Source organism: Crassostrea angulata, chromosome 9 (assembly GCF_025612915.1).
Source record: "Crassostrea angulata isolate pt1a10 chromosome 9, ASM2561291v2, whole genome shotgun sequence".
NCBI lineage: Eukaryota > Metazoa > Mollusca > Bivalvia > Ostreida > Ostreidae > Magallana > Magallana angulata.
This window is the reverse complement of record NC_069119.1, coordinates 2,717,731-2,740,484: the sequence shown is the minus strand read 5'-3', so window position 1 is coordinate 2,740,484 and position 22,754 is coordinate 2,717,731. Positions and strand designations below refer to the sequence as shown.

The following is a 22,754-nucleotide window of genomic DNA, read 5'->3' as shown; positions in this document are numbered from 1 at the left end:
AGATTATCCCAAAAGTAAAATGTCCTCCAATAAAAGAAACAAAGAACAAGGTAAAATTTCGTATTTTTAATGCTGGCCTTGGTTTTTCACAAAGCCTTCAATATACACGTGTATACAATTGATAATATACAAATAAAAAAATATATCCACATCTGAGATACATATTGGTCGTGGTGAATAAATACAGCTACTGTAATAAGCTTTTGATCTTGTGTCCAATTGTCATTTTTACCCCAAGATTTTTCCTTATCACAATATACATTTTCATCGCAAACTATAATCTCAATTCAGAATAAAATTTAGAGTTTCATTGTTTTAAAACGAATCTGTAGTTTAATATTATATACCGGTATATTCTAATTATAAATTGAATTTCATTTATAATTCATTTTGAAATAGCATTTTATGCATAACAATTTTTTGCATACCTCTTCCTGACTAAAATGTTTATAATTATTTATCATGAAAATGAAAACTGTCTAAATTCAAAGATTTCATACTGTATGAATATGCATATCGCGTATTATAACTACATATTCTGACTCTAATCAATGAATATTCATTACACACTGTTTGATATTAGTAGAAATATATACTGACCTTGACATCAGTGTAATGTTGTTCTAATTATGTAGTAAAAGTCCTCTGGTTACATAGTTACAAACCTAAATAGTTTCTCTTCATCACAGGTTATACAAAAATACTAGAAAACATGTAAAATCAGACCTGCCCTAAATTTAAGGGGCAAATCACTCCATCTTTCATGCAGTGGAACTAAATACCCAACAAGTCACATTGATCTAGCTGTCCATTTCTTATATATGCTGACTCTAACTAAATGAACACTCTTTTTGAATACGCATTATACACATGTGCATATATATTTACAATTCACGTACATTTAACAAAACTAAAAAAAAACATGAATAAACTGGTAAACTTTAAATTGCACTTTTTTTCAACATATGAACATCAATAAAACATTTATACAACACAGGCTTCCAGTGATAGTACAATGTAAAGATCACATACAAGCACACCTGATGTTTTGAATTTGATTTCATGTAACTATAAATGATTATCTGTGCCAATATAAAGAGTATAAAACAAAATAAAATCAGTGATGGTTGATTATCAATGAAGAAAAGAGAAAAAAATCCTTACTTTGAGAAAAAAATGGCTGCTGCTATTTTTTGACCAGCCAAAACCAACAAATATATGTACATCTATTTTGGAAACAAAAAAAAATGTACATCTATTTTGTAGTGAAAATATTGAATTTATGATGATAAAATGTTAACGTTGTTATCAAAAAAGCATCATTTATTTTATTGCATAAAAAATAACTATTGACGAATACACACTTCATAGCTCAGAATATCACATTTATACATGTATTACATGACCATTACATGTACAATAATCTGTTGATTTGGAAATGCTTTATTGAAACTAGATCAATAAATCTCTTCATTCATTGGTTGAAATCTGTGTCATATGACTGGTGATCAAACTTCTTTGGAAGACTAGTAAATGGACTGATTAAATATGTTTCAGTATGTAACAGCTACATCAAATGGTTAATGTTGAATTCATATTGAAAAATGAATTTGTCGTCGTCACAGAACTGTAACAACAAGGTACAGCTTTTACTTCAGTTTTGATTTGAACATCTCAGCCACCACTTTATACAACCTTGACCCTTGACCTTAACATTAATGCATGTACTTTGGTTCAGAAGTTCATGACCCCTGCAGATTGACCCTTCGGCTGTTGTGGAATTGTTTTAGCTTCAGATCAGTTGTTCTGCTGTTGAAATTCCCGAACTTCACATCATGGATGAGGCTAACCCTGCCATGGCAGATACTGTTGCTATGGTTACTGTGTGACCCCTGGTCCAGACACCCATTTTGTTTGTTTCAACTGAACCTATTAAGTAAAAGCTATATGTGAACAAATGGTCGTTATTTATAGATTGATTGTTTAACCTACATCATTGTGTTGACATTAAGAATACATAATCACAAAATTGATGATGTCATTTTACTTTGCATTAATTATCATCTGTAACTGGCACATGGAAAATAGAAATATGAAATATTCTTTAAAAAAATAACACAAGACAATGAAATTCTGAGCCTGGTAAATTAAGGAGCGAACAGTCACACACCTGACCTACAGGCAACTCTTCTGATTGACATGCTGTACAGTAGATCAAAACTTGTCATGTCTGATCATAAGCAGGAGTTACTGACCTTTTTCAGGGCGCCCCGCCCCTGGAAACCCCGGATCTGAATCATCAGCTCTTCCCGTGGATCGAGTTTGGGCTCGAACTTCTTGCTGCTTCGCTTCTTGGCCTTCTTCTCTTTGTCCATGGAGTCTGACTTCATCCTCATCTGCGGCAGCATGGGCGGACTAGGGATGGGAGCAGGGATAGCGGACTGTTCCGCCGGTTCCATACTATTCCGTGGGGAATCCTGTGACACAGACGTAGCCTGAGCAGCTAGGGTCTCCATACTCTTCTGCATCTGAGCAAGCATCTGTTTCTGGATCTCTATCTGAGCTTTGAGCTGGTTCTGTAGCTGTATGGAGTTTTCGTCCGTACTGACTGGCTGGGAGGCCAGCAGGTTCTGATTTTGTTCTAGCTGTGTCTGCCAGACCTGGATCTGTTGCTGCATTTGTTCCATGGGGCCCACATCCATACTGCTCACACTTCCTCGAGCTGAGCTCGGCGCCGAGTTATTGTTTAAGCTATCTCGAGCTGAGCTCGGTGCAGAGTCACTGTCATTCTGAGAAGGTTCATTGTTATTCACACTGTCTTCATTTATCTCATTATTTGCTACACTCTTGGACTCTGACAAACCATCTGTCACATCTTTGGAGAGATCAAGTTTTTCTACCACAGAATTATCAGGAACCAAACGCTCCGAAGACTTCACAATGGGAAGAGCCATCAGTGAAATAGACTTCTCCTCCATCACATGCTCTTGTTCGCCCTCAGAGCTCGGAGTAAAACTCAGTTCATTACACCGGTCCTTGATACTTGAACCGCTCTTCTTTAATGGAGTCAGTAACACATTCTCGTCGCCGTCGGAGCGAAATCGAGATCGGAGTTCCTCTAACACTAACACTGGGGAGGTGACAACTGCGGGGGATTTCCTCCCCGACCGTCTCTTTACCTCCTCACCGGGAGGCTTGGTGTCTGTCCTTAGATTCAAGCTCTGTGGTTTCTTTTTCTTTGGTCCTGTGAAATCAACATTCTGTAAATCATCGAAAGTCAAAACAAATTCCTCCTTTTCATGCTTTACTTCTTTGGGTTTCTCTTTCTCCTGTTTCACTTCTTTGGGTTTTTCCACCTCTGCCTGTTTAGTAGCAGGCTCTTGACTTGAAACCTGGGGCTGCGCTTTAACAGTCTCCTTCGGGTTTTCAACCAGAGGTTTAACATGCTCTTTAGGAGAGTCCAAGTCCGGAATCCGCCGGGGACTCCCGAGTCCATCGCTGGAGGAGGAGAGAGGATAAATCACCTCTGTTATTGTCTCTGAATACTCCTCTTCTTCCTCCTCCTCTTGACCTTTGACATCATTTTGCTGACCTTTAGTCTCCTCGGTCTCTTGGAACCCTGGAGGAACCGAGTCGACAGTGAAGCTGTAAGTGATTTCGGACACCTCACTGTCGCGCTGAGCCGACTTTTTATTTTCCCTCGGACTTTCACAGGGTGAACTGTCCACACTAGAGAAATCCAGTTTGGCCACCTGGACTGAGATTTTCTGCTTCGGTTCTGAATCTGGTTCCATCTGGTTTGATCCGGCCTCCACTGCAGGTTTCTGGTTGACCACTTCTTTGTTCATCCTTTCCACAAAGTGGGCCATCTCATTTTTGTATTCCTCTTCATCTGAAATATCATAAATTATAAATCACATGAATTCAGCTATGGTGTAAAAGTGTATATTCATAAAAAATACAAATACCAACATCCCATCCCAACCCCTGGATTTAATGCTGGCTAGTGAAACAACTATCACAACAATTCTGTTACATTTTAATACATTCATAATAACTAAATGTATCATAATCACACACAGTTTTGCTTTTGCTGATTTAACTATATGCAAATATATATTTGGCTGAATTAAAAATGCCAATGTTCTCTTATACAAGCTAGTAACAACAAATGAAGACCGTTTCAACAAATGACTGGGGACTAACCTTAATGATACAGACTTACTGTACCAGTACTGTACATAAAATGGGACTGCTACTATTCTCTATACAATCTTAACACAACATTAGTAATCAATCCACATCAAACCTATACATGTACATCAGTCACTGCACACAGCTTACTAACTATTATAGTTTCTCCACACAACTAAATAACTGTTATAGTTTCTCCACACAACTAAATAACTGTTATAGTTTCTCCACACAACTAAATAAATTTTATAGTTTCTCCACACAGCTAATTTTAAATAACTGCAACAGTTATAGTTTCTCCACACAGCTAAATAACTGTTAAGTTTCTCCACACAGCTAATTACTTTAATAGTTTCTCCACACAGCTAAATAACCATTATAAATGCTCCACACAGCTAAATAACTGTTATAGTTTCTCCACAATTTAAATTAATGTTACAATTTCAGTGATGTATAATGTTTTACACACTCTTTGTGCTCATTTCTATAAGACAATTCTATATAAGAATTAAGATATTTGTAACACACAAGTCAAAGTGTTTCATTTAATAAATATGTTGCAGGTTCCTTCCATATCTGGACTACCAATTTTTGATGATGTCAAAGATAGAAATGTTTTCAACAGATTCTTGCATTCATGGACATTTAAAAAATTCAACATGACAATGAATGTGTAATGATATGATCGTTATGATTCATGTTTTTGGGAACTTTTTTTTATTTTAAAGTTAAAATTCATTTTTTGCAAAGTCTAAGCTATATATACACTTGATATGTTTGGTGTATAATTATGCAATCATATTTTTGGCTATTTAATGTTCATTTTTGGGGGGTAAATGTTCAATATTCTTCCTTTAAGCATTGCTTTATATGCTTACATATGGATATAAACATGCATATATAATGTAACATATTTCCTGTTGAGCTCTTGGTAGATATGTAAGTGCATGGATGATAAGTATGGGGTTATTCAAGTGCAGACACACATGCAGTATGATCAGTGCTAAGACACAAGGCCATACCGGGATTAAACAGATTAATATAGACCCACATAGCTGACCGTGCATAAGATATTAGGGCGCAGAGCACACTGACACACAGACAGACTGGCTGGGCAGGTCCTAGTTTTACACTGCCCCATCGCCTGTCACTAGACACGTCCTAGTTTTACACTGCTCCCTTGCCTGCTAGGGACTGGTTTTACCTTCCTCGCTGGACTCCTCTAGCATGGCTTCCTGTCCCGCCAGTATGGCCAGCTCGAAGCCCATGTTGATCTCATCAATGGTTGTCACGGAGGCCATGCTGGTGCGACTCTCCGCCCGACTCTGCACTGTGAGGGGCAACAGAAAACAGTCAACAACAGAAAGCAGGGCTCCAGCTCAAGGGCTCCTCTGGAGGGGGGGGGGGGGGACAACAGTGGGACAGGAAGAGTCAGTATCTAATGAGAGCCTGGGATTACTAGTTTACTATTTAAATTTCAACAAAAAGGGGCATTGTAAAGTGTTATCAGAGATTTTTTCTGATAAAAATGTCTCATATTTAAAATATAATATCTTTAAAGATTCTGTGCTCAATTTCTTTACATAAAAATATTTTTGAAAGTATTTTTTCCATCAAAACTGATTTCAAATCAAAAGTTCATTTACCAAGGTAATACAGGAACACTGCATGCTCCCTCCAGAGGAGCCCCTTACAGATACAAAAGGGAATAAACAGAGGTAGATAAGAATCTCTGGTCTATTGCTGACCAATCATATTCAGTGTTACCTAACAATTTAGTATAAAATCAGCCAATCAGTAACATTGAAACAAGTATCAAAGTTATAATCAAATTTACTTTTTTCATCCAATCAAATTTCAGTCCTAAGTAACACTGAACAACAACATGCTTTAGTGCAGCTTGAAAGATAACCAGGTTTTTCTTCTATATCTCATTCAGATTTGAAAGACAATATTCTTTTGAATCTATACACATATCTTACAATTGAAATCAAATACAATACAACCCAAATTCATACAATAGTGTTATTTAATACACAAAATACCAAAAGAACTCTGAAACCTGATGCTATCATAATCATACAGATATATCAGAGGAAAAGACAACTTTTCTGCATGCATGTTCATATTAATTCAACAAAGGGTTAGTGTGCAAGGTTATTAAGTCAAGTTGTCTTTTAATCCCCTCATATTTGTCTAGCCTTTCCCTGACCCTTTTATCTATTCACTTGTTCAGTTATGTCTTTGATCTGAAGGTTCAGTGACCATTTCCCAAAAAATATTTATTTCAATAATTGCCATGAAAACTATCAGATTTTCAATCAAGTTTTCTTGTATGATAAAATTATCGGATTAAACAGGTTTCAAGTTAGAGAGGTAACCTATTTACGTCAGTGTTGAGTTGTACTGTACGAGCTGAATATCTAGCATTACACATTAAAGAATTAATCAGACTTTGTGATGACTATTAGCCCCCTACTGATGACTTGACGAGCCTACACAGGCTGGAAATTACCACATAATTGATTTTTCATGCAGGTGCAAATATTTGCAGTTTGATTATAAAACAGGTGCATTTATTTATTTTCTGTACTTTTTGCAATTTCCAAACATCATCTACTCCAATAACTCTGACAAAATCAATTAAACGTTTTTTGTAATTTTATTTTTTTTGCATCTGAGATGATACTTGCAATAACAATAATAGCAAATTTAGCAAAAAGTGGCACCCAACAGAAAATCCAGTTACATGGTAATTGCTGTGGCTCTGCAGTGAGTTAATTAACTGTTAATTAGTTACAGAACAGGATCAGGAAGGCATTCAACAGAGAGTGCATTCTATAAATTGTGTCCTAGCTCTGTACTCTACAGTTACGCAAACAAATTGACATTTTGTCAGTCGGTGATGTAAATTAGAGGCAGATGACATAAAATGGGTGAAAAAAATAATGTAGGTTACATTGCTCTACGTTTGGGCAAATATAGAAAACAATGAAAGCAATTAATTTATAATGAAGATAAGCATAATTTTTTTTTTTGGGGGGGGGGGGGGGTGTTGGAGGGGGAAAGGGTGTGTGACTGTACAAGGGTTTTGTGTTGATGACTTATACTCTTATATATAGAAGTTTTACAATATTGAGTTGATAAATGGCTGACTTATACATGATACACAAGTGACATTTAGTGACAGTTGTACAATACTAGTGTGATACATTGGTTGGCTTGTTGATACGTGATACACAAATATCACAGGTGCTCTATGGTATTACGATGATACATGGTTTGTTGATATGTACGTGATATATTCTGTATATTAATGGGAGTTTTTGATATGATATTATAGCGATACATGGTTTGTTTGATATGTACGAGATATATTCTGTATATTAATGGGAGTTTTTACATGATATTATAGCGATACATGGTTTGTTTGATACAAGGTTAGATATTACATCAATATCACACTTCTGCTGTCATATCTTACGTGTGTGTCTGACGCTTGACTGAAACTCTATAATTAAAAACGGTGAAGAAAAACTATATGATAAAAGCTGCATCTATTGCCATGCCAACAAAAAGGTGCTTCTCTCGTACATGGAGAATTGGTAGAAAAATTATTGGCATAGTACAATCATTTCTATGCATATTGTGAACAGCAAGAAAAAATTAGACACATTGTAATATTTCCCTTCCCAAAGAAGATCCAAATTATACACATGTTTTTAAAAACTAATGTTCCAAACCACCAATAGAAAACATACATGTACATCATTGTACAAATGAGAGAAATAGAAATTTAGTCCTATCTAATTCGTTTTTTTTTTAGAATAATCTAGAACTGAATATTTTCTAAACTAACTAAATCCCCAGACATAACTTCACCCATAACAAGCGACTAGTCCATGACAATTCTAGGATATATGTACTAATCAAAAATTGTGCATTAATTTATTCATTACTATGATCAGAAGGATTTTTTCCCCAGCATTTTGCCGGTGAACTTTAAGCATGGGCAGCCATGGCACACTCCCTTATCAATTTTTTCCAAAATATCATAATCAACATATCAGAACAAACTACACAGAATTCATGATGACGTTTATACATACTTGGTGAGCTTTTGGGACTCTCCTGATCGAAAGATGTGCTGTCATCGCTGGTCTCCGTGCCGATGTCAACGGTGTCGACCTTGATCCCCATGATGTCACTGTAGCTGACTACCTCCCCGTCCTCTGGTGGGGGCTCGTCCGGCGGGGGTGGAGCCACGAAGCACGGCTTCAGGGGCCGGGGAGTGTCCACCTCCTCCACAGTAAGGTCACCATTCTCCACCATCATCATCTGGTCCTCTCCCTCCTCAAGGTCGTCACCGAGGTGATTTTCAAGGTCATCACCAAGGTGATTGTCAAGGTCGTCTAGAACCGCATGGATGGCTAAAGTATCATCTTCTGTACAGGGAATAGAATGGATGCATACAGAGAGAATTTTATTTAACAAGTCTTAATTTAAAATGAAACACATACCTACAAGTGGATATATTTGGGAAAATACTACTAAAGTGAAAAAGAGATGAGACTGATGTAAGCTAGCACACACACACTACACTTCAAAGTCACTCAGATTATTGTGGAAAAAAATCTGTGATGAAAAACAGCTACAGTTACTGTACATTACAACTAGCATTGAATTATTATTAAATTACCGTATAAATATGTTCAATGCAAGTTTAACGTGACCTCATATTTTGGTCTCCATAAGCTGACATTTCGGTATTACACGTCAACTGTTACACCTCATTCTTAGGGATATCTCTTGTATTGATAAACAAATTATCACTGATTGATATTGTATTCAAAATCCTGTAGCATTTGTCTCTAACCTTAATGTGTATTCATTTGATATTTCGCACTTATTGAGCCATTTTTAGTATTTTCTGTTATTGCAAAGCAAACACAATGACAACTGATTTTATTCATTATTTTGAAAGTGATGAACATTTTAATCTTCCTTTTTTCATACGTTAAGTTGATTGATTAGGTTGCATATTATTACATAGCAAATTGATACTTAAAAATTTCAGAAAATCTACTTCAAATACTTGTCCTTTAAAAAAAAAACACTATAACCTTTGACCCCAGGATTATACAGCGGTAACCTTGGTGACTTACTTTTAGACATGGAGGCGGGGCGGGGGGAAGAGGTAGCAGCAGGGGCGGTAGAGTCGGAGGATTTCCGGGCGGGCTTAGGAATGGTCGCCTTGACGGAAACAGAGAGCGGTTCAGAGGGTGGAGCATGACCTAGATAAGGGGTGCAGAAAACAGAGCACTCTAAAAACAAGAAATCACGGCAAACGCCAGACTCCCCTCACCGACAGGCCTGTTAGTGAAGCAGCAGTTAATACACTCTGGGTGAATATAAATGTGACAGCAGAAAGGGAACACCATGGAATCAGTTCATGGTGGTCAAATATTGGGTTTGTCTAAGTTTTTAGTATTTGTGGATAACTATTTTCTATGATGGGTCTTGTAATTATAAAGAGAGCATGTCATCATTTATAGTTGTGAAAATCCACAATCTCTGCACGACCCCATGACCTCATGATTCCATCGTGATTCCCATTTGAAAAGCAAATCTATCATGACTAAATAGAAATAATTGTCTCCTTTTGTTTGTCAAACAAATCGGTCTCATGTAATGATAATTTCTATCATTTTTGCATTTTTTCATCAATACACTACTGTACAAAAGTTGTAAGAAATTTGGACTGACAATTTTTTTTCTGTGATGAATAAATCTAAAGAACTTAACTGATAATTTAGATTGGGTTTCTAAAAAGATGGACTCCAGTGTAATGGAACATCATATAAAGTTTCATTTTAATAATGTTTCCAAAAAGTTTTTTTCTTTATCAAAATTTAAAAACTTTAATGATCACAACTGAATTCAGAATTTTCTTTAACAAAATTGGAAACAATTATCCTTTTTATAAGATTACAATGACGCTTGACTACAATATACTTTATCACTATACACTGTGGATTCATTTGATTTCACTGGGAGCAATCTTCGTGGATCATGGGATTTTGGTTATATGTAGGGAAGTTATTTTGTAGATATGTCAGTTGTCAGTTCCAGAAACAAAGAAAACTTTTTCTAACTTTGTTCATGTCCAGAATGTAAATTTGTGAAGGAGGGCTTCCCACAAATTCTATGAAAATTGAGCCCCCATGAATTCTAATGATTCCACAGTACATACTTGTACTAAGTACAGTTATTCTTGAATAATGATGTACCTTACTATTATCATACATATACCAGATGCTATGATCAAATTGGCTATAGATATATATCAGATACCATGTACAATTAAGGCACAACATACACCAATAAGAAAAGATAACTCTAAAACTTTATAAAATGATGTTGTACCTTAAAAGAACAAGTTCTAATACATGTATGAAAGCAACTATTTGAAAATGGGTCAAAGTGGGAGAACATGTCCAGTGATTGTAACACCTCTACACCCGCACACTTTACCTGGAGGAGGGGGTGGGGCTTTCTTCTTCTTAGCACCGAGTGTTCGCTCCAGTGACTGTGATCGAGGGTTCTCCTTTTTCCCGGTTTTATCGAGTGGCAATGTCTGACTGGATCCGGTTTCCAGGTTGTCGATTCCTGGTCGGACTTTGCGTCGAGGAGAAGACATATCCTGTATTCCACTGTCTCCACTGTGTTTGTTTCTCGCACCGGACGCTAGGTCCGTGGAGATCTGGAGTTCTAAGTTTTCCTCTATTTTGGCGGTGTCTGGTGACTCGGCACCACTAAGAGTCAATTCGTGGTAGCCACTCGAGTCCGAACTGTTCCTGGAATGAAATTTGTGAGCTAGTTGTTGATTGGATGGTGTGATTTCTGGGATCCGTGAATCGGCCTGTAGAGGCGTCGTCTGTTTGCTTTCTACTGTGATTTCAGCAGTCACTACATTAGAGTTAGGGGGAGCTTTCACTTGTTGTGGGGGAGGGGGAGCACGTTTTTTCTTCCCTGATTTAACAGGAGGTCCCGCTGTGGGGACCTCTTTTACAGAGCTCAGAGCGGGGGCAGATTTCACTTGCACAGAGGGACCACTTCGTCCCCTGACGTCAAATTCACTGGACGAAGCAGGGATTGTTTTTTGTCCATTCACTGCGACATCTGCGGTTGATGTGACATACATGGATTTGGGCCGTTCCATCCTCTCTGTTTTCTTTCGCATGGCAGGGGGGCTTCCCCCTTCCCTCCTAGAGCTGGAGGATGACCGTGATTTTCCCGCGTGATTGAGGTCCGCCTGCATGGACTGAAATATAAAATTATATTCTCACTTGAGAATTAAGTTATGTCATTTTTCTACCACGAGTGAAGAAATATTTCATTTAGTATTTGTAAAGATATTTCATGGTTCACCGATATATATTTAATTACCATTGTATACGTCAAGTTCCTAAGACTTGCAAAAACTAATATACATATATATTCAAATGCACCTAGAATATAATTCCAAACCTGATTACTGATAATTATTTTTTTCATCAAAGTTACTTTATAAGTATTTAGAATGTGTTTACTAATGATTCCCAATTTTTAATTAACAAGAAACACCCCTCCCCCCACAACTCTTATTTATTAACTTTAACCCCTTTACTTTTTGAGAGATTAGTACACTGTCTTATTCACTTTAGTCTTCCCCTTGGATTCCATTTTTCCAATATCATTAAACAACGATGATACCCCTACCCTCCACAACTCTCATTAGGTCAATGACCATCATGAATTTGTTGTCCTAATATACCTAACTTACCACAGTGAATTTCTTGTCCTTTTTCAGGAAGGAGAAGAAGCCCTTCTTCTTTTTGCCCTCCCCGGCCATCGGCATGTAGGGTGTGGTGGGAGCATCCGTCTTCATGGATTGGCTCCGCCCTATAGACAGGTCTGGCATCGACTTGGCTCCGTCCAACATTACTGAAACCAGAGGGGGAGGGTCAATAGTGACAAGCAAGTTATATCTATATAAGGCAATAATTTATCTTTAATGACCATATAAAGAAGTGAATAGCTGCTATGTTAAACAAGAGAGGGGGTAAATGAATGGTCAAATCATTCATCCATATTGATATCACGTAATTCATGTATAACAACCATATTTGATTTATATTGGCCATGTCTACATTTACAGCTCAGCATATGTGACATTATATATAATTCAATTATGACCATGCACAAAGAGCTTATCTAAAATGACCATGCTTATTTCAACTATGATATATGACCATATATACATGATATACATAAGGCATCTATTACTTTATTTAATCAGAGACCATACTTAATTCATTTATTGGTATTATATACAATCAAAAGAATATAGATTTGATATGCAATATTAAACAAACCATTTCCAGTACATTGTACACTGGTCATTTTCTATTTGTTCAAAATAAAAATTCAGAGTACATTTATCGATTTTTATTTTATATAGATAGTTCACATTGGTGTTAGTTTTAATATTCCTTGTTGACGGTTTGTCCAAACTTCAATGAACTAACAGTTTACTTTCCTTGTTCTCTGTCAGTCAATGCTTTGACACAAATTGCTCGTGGAATTGAAACGTCACATGTGAAAGGACACATTTTCCTGAATTCCAAATAACTTTTTTATACCGTTAAAAATAACTGAAGAGTTGAGTACTTCTCATTTTTCAATATCTATATAAATATTACTGTAACATGAATTCTATCTCTGTGCAATGACTTGCATGAAAAATATTTCTCTTATATTGTATACCATCTTCAAATCAAATGTTTAACTTACCTGAAAATGATTAAATGGACATGCATTTTCACATTCCCGTTATTTTCTTAAAGGTAAATTTTAATTATCTATAATAATATCTGAACTTTTCCAACCTATTTATAACAAGTTAAATAACTTCTGTGTCTCTAACTTCTGAACTGATTACTTACTGTAATGGACAGCAAAGATTCAGCACTGTGAGTTAAAAAATACAGAGTCTAATGATTGTATTGAGGGTGACACTAAATGATTTTAACTTGTGATAAAACTCTGCAGCTGACAATGAATTCCTTCCTGACACACTATGGCCTTTATTTGACATGTTACCACAATTTGTTTACAGCTACTACATGTATCATAACTATACTACCCCCCCCCCATTCCTAGCCCCCCCCCCCATTCCTAGCCCCCCCCCCTCCCAGCCTTACCTTGGATCTGGCCCCTGCGGCGGGCACTTAGACATGGACCCATGTTCCTGGTCCGAGGTCACACCAGATACTGATCCTCACATGTTGACATTGAGCCACAATTAACGTTATAGATTTATCCCAGTTCAGTTATGTACATTATTGTGTAGTTATTGTGTAAACAATTTTTTCTTGTAAAAGGAAGGAAGTGAGAGCCCCTCTTAACGTGCTTACAGTGTGTGTATACACGGCGCAGTGTCACCGTACTCACTCTCGGTGTTAAGTTTGGGTCACACACGACCAGATGTTTATCTGTAGGGATCAGAACTTGGCACCCCATAAACCACCCACCCCCACCCCCACCCACAGTTCTTTTCTATTATCCTAATACAAACATTCTGTTTAATACAAGGTCTTTTGTCATTTTTGTTCAGTAGTTGTTTAGTTAATTCAGCAACTTTATCATTTAATATATTTATTGATATAAAATGAGTTTACAAAATCAACTGTTTTACTGCTATATAGACAAGTCTATTAGACTATGAGGCTAAGGTTTAGATGCTTATATACCCAGTATTGAGACTGACTGGTATTGATGAATATACTGGTAAATGTTTACTTTTATACTCCTAAACAGAGTTCATAATTGACTATACATGTATTTATCAGTCTTGAAAATTTAATACAGAATTAATATTTTAAATTTATATCTAACTCTATTGTACACTTTGACCCTATGTCATCATTTTGAGAAGTTTTCCTGAATTTGAGTGACAAATTACCAACAGAATGATTCTTTATAAAAAAAAAAAAGTTTCTGAATCAGATTCAGGGGTGTAATAACACATTAGCAGAGGTAATGTGTGGGTTTTTTTTTCCAATTTGTCATGTTTTTAGTACATAAAATTTTCCAAAATAAAACTTTTACTGGGTATGAATTTTCACCATAATTGCAAGGCCAGAGTTATGAAGGGGAAAACCTTTACTTCAAAGCCTATTACCTACTAAATAATGGCCTTGCCCTAGAAATGAAAAAAAAAATGCATGATCTAGGGATCTCCCATAACTTGTAATAAAATACATAATTTTTTATTCAACTTGTGCATTCACAACCAGGGCTGTAGGGAAAAAAACCTTCACTTATAATTAACTCATATTGGTTGAAAATTAACACACTTAATATACTTAGCATACGTTCCACCAAAAAACATGGATTGGAAGCTGATTCTATATGAAGCACTTGTCAACTTCAGAGCCCTCGTCCATGACCCTCACCTTCTGAGCTTTTTCCTCTAATTCTTCGGATCTACATAACCCGACTAATTTACATAAACTCGCAGACTAATTTACATAAACTCACCGACTAATTTACATAAACTCACCATTAGCACTAACAAGATTGACCTCATTGGCCTGTAACTCTGAGATGGTGGTCCCGAGACTCAGCTGTTGGCCCGGACTCGTGGGTAACTGGAACACCAGTCGACTCGGGTCAAGTTGCCTCTCCTGACAGAGCTGAGCTCGGACTTGCTCGAGCGTGAGCTGGGGACTGATCCTGAGGACCTTCTTCTGACCCCCGGGGAGATTGACCGTGAACCGCTTGGTCATCTGTAAAAATAAAACAAATTATAAATTGAAACAGAGTTCCCTCATGTAAAGTTTAATATAAACAGTTCTCAGTAAACCCATAGGAAGTTACAAATAAATTTATCACTGAAAGGAAGTTCCCTAAGGTAATGTTAGAAATAAACAGTGGATGTTCCTCAAAGATATTACATGTAGCAATGAAGTTCAGTGGAGAAATTACTCCAGAGTGGACACAGAATACACATTCCAATATCAATATGTCCTTTTCCTGTCAGCATAAAATATGAGATTCAATGATCGAATTGAGTCTCAAGTGTTGAGACAGAGATTACTATACAGAACATTTTTTCAGCAGTTTGATAATAAAGGTAATCCCTTGAAGAAACACTTCATCCAAACACTATAGACAAATAAATAAACACTGCATTTATATGACAAAGATCCTGCAGTGATTATTTTTCTTTTATTTATGAATTTCTTCTCTCCACTTTACAGTATGATTTCAATTCCAAAATTCATATAATGTTAATATGATAAGCATGAAGCTTTTTGTTCTTTTTTTTAATTAATCAACTTTGGAGTAGCATTTATTTATCTGAGAAATGAAAAAAACTTCATTAATACTTGGTGATCAAAGGCAGAGAGATGACCAAGTGTCACAGAGATGTGTCGGCAGCCTTTATTTTACCTGGAAAGATGCATAAAACTTTGACTGAGAAAGTCATTTATCATTCTCTAGGCTGAATTATCATACTAAGCTATGGGGGAGAGAGAGAGAGAGAGAGAGAGAGAGAGAGAGAGAGAGAGAGAGAGAGAGAGAGAGAGAGAGAGCAATGAAAATTCTATCCAGAATAGAAAAACTCACAAGAAGTCACACAACATCTGTTATATTAAGGAAAGAACAATCAGTTTACATTACGAGTCTACAGCCCTGGGTTACGAGATCTGCTGACATTCTGTCAGTCTGCTGAAGGCATGGAATTCAAGATGCACTTTATGAGAACAGAGAGAATTTTAGAACATAGGAGAGAAAGAATTAAACCAGAGAAGGGTCTTAGAAAAGATTTAATTGGATAAAAAAATAAGGGTACATCTTTAGACGGGACTCAGATCAAGGGGACTATGATACCACAACCTGAATGACGTGTTACCAACTACATTCTCATTAACTTAATTTACATACCAATATTTCTAAACTTTATCAGAAGTGCTACCTCATCATATAAATCTGCTGTATATATATAGAAGCTATGGCATGGAATAGGGTAACACTTAGACTTTGTATTTCACTGCTAAAACTGAATGGATTGCAGGGTGACCTTCTAATGGCAGTAATTAGGTATTCGATTTAGACAGGTAATGCTATATACTTTAGGGTGTATGTATTAAAAAATGGAGAAATCAGTAGAGAAAAAGTATCTTAGATCACCTGCTGGTACATGTAGTTAACATGAGAGAGAGAGAGAGAGAGAGAGAGAGAGAGAGAGATAACAGGGTACATCCAGTAGATAGGTAGCAGTGTACACCTATACTGTGGAATGTAGACGTCAGCGACCACTCTACACACACAGACACAGACAGGTGAGAGAGCATCATGATTCAGACAGGGCCCCTCATGTACCCGAGAGATAGAGGCACTGGGAGAAACGAAACTGTCTTGGTTTCATGCTCTGATTGAGAAAGGATTTTAAACAATGTATTAAGCTCCTGTAGATGCCTGGCACCATAAGAAGAAATCGGAGACCGGACGGGTAACCATGTCAATAAAATGTCAGATATTTTATATGTGGGATAATGGGGCACACCTACATTCTGACCAAAATCTGTCGTCTGTTGTTATAACACGTACCAGCGACAAGTACAGGACAACTCATGTACTGCAGCTTTAACAACACCCAGTATTGGGTCAATGAATGACACATCACTATCAATCAAATCATTTATTGTTTTAACTTCCAGGTTTTATAATATACTACTAGTATTTAGCACAAACCCTAGCAGTATCAACTCGTACATCTAAATATATAATTATATAAATACTAAAAGTCAACTAAGAATAGTACACAAAATAAAAATTTATGAATATATATAGACCTATAGTACTAAAACACAACAAATATATTAAGATTTTTTTATCCCTGAATTCACTGTCAGCTAGAGTCAGTGACATTTTTTCAAAATCTTGTTATCTTACCACAAACGGGAGCTCCTTTGATGACTTGGCAGTCATTGTATCAATTTTGCTACTGTTCAATACTGATTCACAATTGCTGTTATCCAAAAAACAATCGCTAATATTCTGAAATCATTGTTTAAAACAGAGTCCATAATTCATATATCTATAAAACAACAGAAAGACCACAAGTTTTTCTTCTCATTCATCCTCATTGTGAGATTGTCACATCTCTAACAAGTCCGTCTCACGTTGACATGATGAATTGACTTGCCTCATCAACTACCGGTGAACATCAGACTAGTACACAAGTAAAAACTAAAGACTCAGCACAAACAGATGTTTTTGTTTTGTTCCCACACATTAAAGTGACTATTTTCTTTGCCATCAGATACAGGCTCCAGTCACATTTAAATGGGAGGGTTACAATAGCCTCCTAAGATTCCGACTTCAGTAAAAAGAATCTACAACCACCGAGAATTTTAACAACACAGAGCCCTGAATATAATAAACGCCGTCACAGATAAATATCACTCCTCCCTCGGATCCATGCAACGTTTCAAGTCTACCCGACTTTTATCACCGATTCGATTACAGTCCGACCATTTATTGTTTACAAATCACAGCAAAGGTCAACACAAAAGGTCAAATATTTCTGATAGAGGCGCGCTAGGTCACTTGTTATGGTGTGTGATCGATATTGTAAAAGTTCACTCCATAAATCTATACCGATTGTCCACCTGTAGTGTGTGAAACTATCAGTAAGTTTTATTTACCTCACTGAGCTAATATTGTCACTGTGTACAGGGCATATATATATATGGCAAACAATCCAGGGTAGGCCATCAGAATGAGTCAACTCAAATCAAGCTAATTAAAATTTACTTCAGAAACTAATATACTTTTTAAGTCAATGTCAATAATTCTTATAATGTAGGAAAATTTGACTGATCGAGGGAGGTATTACAGGTTGGGTTTAATGACTGGATTTTTCAATCAATTTGAATACAAAAATTAATCATCGTTGATTTAATTTGTAGATGTACAGTTGATTCTAATTCAGATGAAGGTCTAATATCATCCATGTCATCTTATTTTTAGTCATAAATTAAAATTTACTTTTAACTTTAATTTTGTCATTGAACAGATTATGACAGAGTCTTCCCCCTTTATCATAGTATGATCATCAGTACTAATCCGATGCAGGGTGTATATTGACCAGTCTCGGACCACTGACCCCCTGCAGGCACATCTCTACCACTGTGTACATGTAACAGCCCAGGACCCTAATGGACAGTGGTTAGATAATTCCACTTCAGCCTGAGTCCCTGTTTAAATTCCCGGCCTCTTGTCAGCACCCATTCACAAAAACCTGATCCTACACACAATCTCTTTACAGTCAATTCATTCAATGCCTTCCATTTTTCACAATGTCTATGTATATAATACATGTGTTAAACTCCGTTGAAACTCGGCCCGTTTTTTTTTTTAAATACCTTGGCACACATCTCTCAGTATTTATTACAAACATTTAACTATTATATACACATTGTGTACAACAAAGATAGGTATTCCGGCTTTCTATTCAATCTTGCAATCTGAAATTTACACTTATAATACAATAAGCTTTATGTGACCGCCAGCCATTGAATCTCAACATCAAAGTCTGGAAAGCAACAGCAAAAACAATGAAAATCTTAATTCACACAATGAACTGTTTGATACCTCAATTTTCTTAATATCAAATTTTTTGATTAATTCACATCCAAACTCAAAATATATGTATACATGTATTAAATAGAACCTATTGTAAAGTTGAAGTAATGTATGTATATATGTAGTATTCTTCAGTAAAATTAACATTTCCAGCAAATATAATCTTGCTGAGGATTATATATAGCTAGCATAGCTCCCCGAGGAAATCTCGCCTGATTTCAAAGAAATGAAAATGCTCCCAAAATAGTTGAACTTAATTGACTGAAAAACCTGCCTCTTTAAAATTGCATAAAAATAAAAAAAATAAAAATTCTGGCAACGTTCCCCTGTTGTAAACTTGTGGACTATCAATAATTTACAATACAAGACAGTTAACTGAGAGTGCATGCTCACTGCTCAGTGGACCAGACATGGCTACAGATAACGGACTGTATCATCATGAGCAACTTCTACAGATCCGTGTTTCACTGTACAATTACATGAAACGCTCAGATCACAATGATACACTTCATTAACAATCAATCAAAATGATTACACGGATTAGAACGCTACCTGATTTTGTGTGAAATCTGCTAAATACTCCCCCAGTGTCATGGCTTGGACACCAAATCTTTCACATCTGAACTTTTGGATCTTTAGGACCAGGGTCAACATTTGACCCCCGGGGCCATCAGCCAATAGAAGACATGTAATATACAGGTAATATACAGGTAGATGCACACGGTTAGGTCAAGTTTGGTCAGATTTGGTTGAGGGGTGTTAGACAATCCCGTCCCACTGATTTGCTAATGTCTTAATGTTACCTGATGGTTTGGTAAGGTGATATTGTAATTCCATGTTTTTAGACCCACCTATTATGTTCAATTCACTTCCTGTCCATAGGCAACTGGATCAACAGCTGCTTTTTTTTTTTTTTTTTTTTTTTTTTTCATTTTTTTTTTTTTTTTTTCATATACATTGTAAATGACTTTCATGGATATATTGATTTCAAAGTACAATTATGTCATTCCAAATAAAAATGAGCCATAAATGGAAATGACTTTCTGGCAAAAACATTATCCTTCTAGCATTACAATGATCTATAAAACCTCAATAAAATGTGTTTTGCACTTTTTGCATTTGTAATATTTACTAGTCTAGTTTAATGTCGAAAAAAAACCCCAACAACAAACTACGTATAACTTTTGTTCAAACCATAAACAAAAAACAATAAAACCTACTTTCTGGATGACTTTGGTGGCCTATAATGTTCTGGTTTTAATTTTTTTATTACATTTTTGTACAGATATTAAATGTTGTTTTGAACCAACAGCCAATTAGAACCCATAGAATTTTATTTAGATGAATGTCCCATTATTGCATGGTGTATTTATTTAGATAAACTTCTGCCAAATGAAGAAATGTAATCCATCTCTTCTGTTAAATGCGCTACACACATTTCATTGTTCTGAAAACAAAAAGATTTCAAGATTCCATTCCCCCCTCTCATTTTTCCTCTCCTTTAAACCAGGTGAACTCCACACAATAATGATATGCAAGTATTAGAATTTACGAAAAGAAACCTGAATACATTTTAATACACACCAGTTATTTCAGAGAGTCAGTATCAAATAGAGGCCGCGACCTTTGGTGACCTTATGGTAATGAGGGATAGAGTCCTACAGAGTCCTGTATACACTGAGGCAGTGAGTGTCCACGCATATCAACTACACACGGCTACACGCGGCTACACACAGCCTGTCCTAATGTAATGAATGAGTGCTTGACAAAGAATAGCTAGTACATGTAAATGCAAATTAACAGGGAGTTTCGAGACACTCAAGTCACCTGTGTATATAAAATTCAAAAGTCAAAAACTATTATTAAGAAAACATATTCAAAACTGACCTTGGTTGAATATTTTAAGTTTGCGCTACATACATTTTAAATTAGCCAATTAAGAAGATAAAAATGTACAGTGTTTGCATACATATTTTACATGATACAATTATTTCAGACATTACATCGTCTCAAGGATCTGTAATTTATACAGTGTAAAATATCGTGTCCTTTCTGTATACATACAATATAGGTACTGAAACATCAGAGAGATATCCACTGGGTCAAGTGTGTATATGTGGGGGTATAACACGGGTGCAATATAACTAAAGAATGCCACTGTATAACACATGTAGGCTACTGCCACAGTATATATTTTTTACACAAATACCTGTACCTGTACAATACCAGGTCGGTGCATGCGTTCATTGCAGCCTCACCTGGCACTGTCGAGATGATTAGTTATCACTTCCTCGGTCACCAGGCTTGTGTACACTGCAATCCAAGAATGTTAACCAGTACACCCAAAAAAATCCCCAACTAACTCTCCAACAAACCGGTAAACTATAATTACCTCAGCTACTCCAAAACGATTTTGAAATCCATTAACAAACCCCAAAATAAACTTGTTCCACCTCTGAAGGAATACCTGCACTCCAAAACTCTTTACTCCTTATTAATGACTTCAATCTTTTTTTTTTTTTTACTTTTTTGGTGGTGGGGAGGGGGGTATATTTTTTTTCAATGTAGGACTAGCTAGCAGCATTCTCAACCAAGAGGTAAATAGAAGGTTTTCTCCTGGATTCAATCCCCTATCCAACATTTATCAATCATATTCCACTAGTCAAAGAACTGTATTAAATAAGTTCAATCAGCGCACACTCTAACCTGCAGCCAGTAGTATAGAGTTAGGACCCCCTGCGGTGGTGATTTACCTGACCGTGTTTAGGGACCCCCCTCCCTGCTGACAAATACTTCACAGCTCTAATGTTTCATGCTGGGAAGTTCAGTGTATACCAAGTTGTTTGATTTCACTTTCCCTTGTTTTACAACAATGGCTGGTGTAGATTTAAATGTGACCCTCGTAATGTTTGACACCAGCTGGAATTCAATCTCCCCCAGTCAACAATCGATTGTCTTTTGTCATTGTTTCACCTGAGCTCCCACACCTGTGGTAGCAGGTTAAATCTGGGTCAATATTCTAATACCTGTCCACTGCAAGGTAGCACCAAGGTGTCATCACAACATCTCTTCTATGTCTTGTTTTCAACAAACATTACCCAGACTTTCTGATGATACTTATTCGTGTCAAATTAAAGCTCCGAGTTTACTGGAAGTCTTTACAGAAGTTCAGATCTCGGTTAGATGGTGACAGAACTCGGTTAGTTAGTGACCTGTACACACCCCAAACATTCCCGTCACATTCCTTACACCCAGTCATTCCCCACTTAGTTCTTATAAAAACTCAATCATGTCTTATTAAATGTCAAATGGACTCAAAGAAATTAAGTCTTCAGAATTTTTCCACAGTAAATGAAGTTTGATTTTAACCACAAAGTTATTCTATCCAAGTCATACATGAAAGACAAATAGAAGATTTAGAGCGAGAGTTTGGGTGGAAAAATGTACCAGTAGTTTGTTATATACATGTATTATATACACCAGCAGTTAGAATCTCCCCTGAAGCTGTCATCCCTTGTAACTGACCACAGCTGACCTCATTTTGAGCCGCTGGGGGGCTGGGTGACATAAACACCTTACCTCAAAGGGCTGGGCATTTTTGTGGTGGGTGGATTTTTTGGAGTCTTTCTTGGGGACAATTTGTACAGTAGCCCCGAGGAGTCTGTGGTCGTCCCCGCGGGTACACAGGGAGCCAATCGTCTGGTTGGCCTTGTACTCCTTCAGTTTACCCGTCTCCTCGTTTAGCACCTGCAAGGTGTGCCCCGCGGGGTTAAGTCGACTCCCCGCCGCGAGGTTCACCAACAGGTCCATCATAGGAATGCTGAAAGTCAAAGACATTCAACTCATTAAAATGCGTCAAA

General features: G+C 36.6%; 1 protein-coding gene across 13 annotated transcripts in view; it reads right to left on the bottom strand.

The window, feature by feature from the left end:
* Positions 1–51: 51 nt before the first annotated feature.
* LOC128162468 (protein cordon-bleu-like) overlaps positions 52–22,754 on the bottom strand; it is a 48,359-nt gene continuing 25,656 nt past the window's right edge. For 7 of the 13 annotated variants that reach the window (XM_052825689.1, XM_052825683.1, XM_052825692.1 and 4 more), the window contains 10 exons: positions 22,474–22,714; positions 14,801–15,026; positions 12,020–12,180; positions 10,729–11,518; positions 9,360–9,488; positions 8,304–8,639; positions 7,679–7,705; positions 5,399–5,524; positions 2,256–3,892; positions 52–1,929 (listed from right to left, as the gene is read on the bottom strand). In XM_052825689.1, the coding sequence (XP_052681649.1) occupies positions 1,879–1,929; positions 2,256–3,892; positions 5,399–5,524; positions 7,679–7,705; positions 8,304–8,639; positions 9,360–9,488; positions 10,729–11,518; positions 12,020–12,180; positions 14,801–15,026; positions 22,474–22,714 (3,724 nt within the window). In that variant the 3' untranslated portion in view covers positions 52–1,878. Of the gene's footprint in view, positions 1,930–2,255; positions 3,893–5,398; positions 5,525–7,678; positions 7,706–8,303; positions 8,640–9,359; positions 9,489–10,728; positions 11,519–12,019; positions 12,181–14,800; positions 15,027–17,199; positions 17,999–22,473; positions 22,715–22,754 lie in introns of those variants that run through there. The other 6 variants (XM_052825696.1, XM_052825685.1, XM_052825684.1 and 3 more) reach the window with 6 other exon arrangements.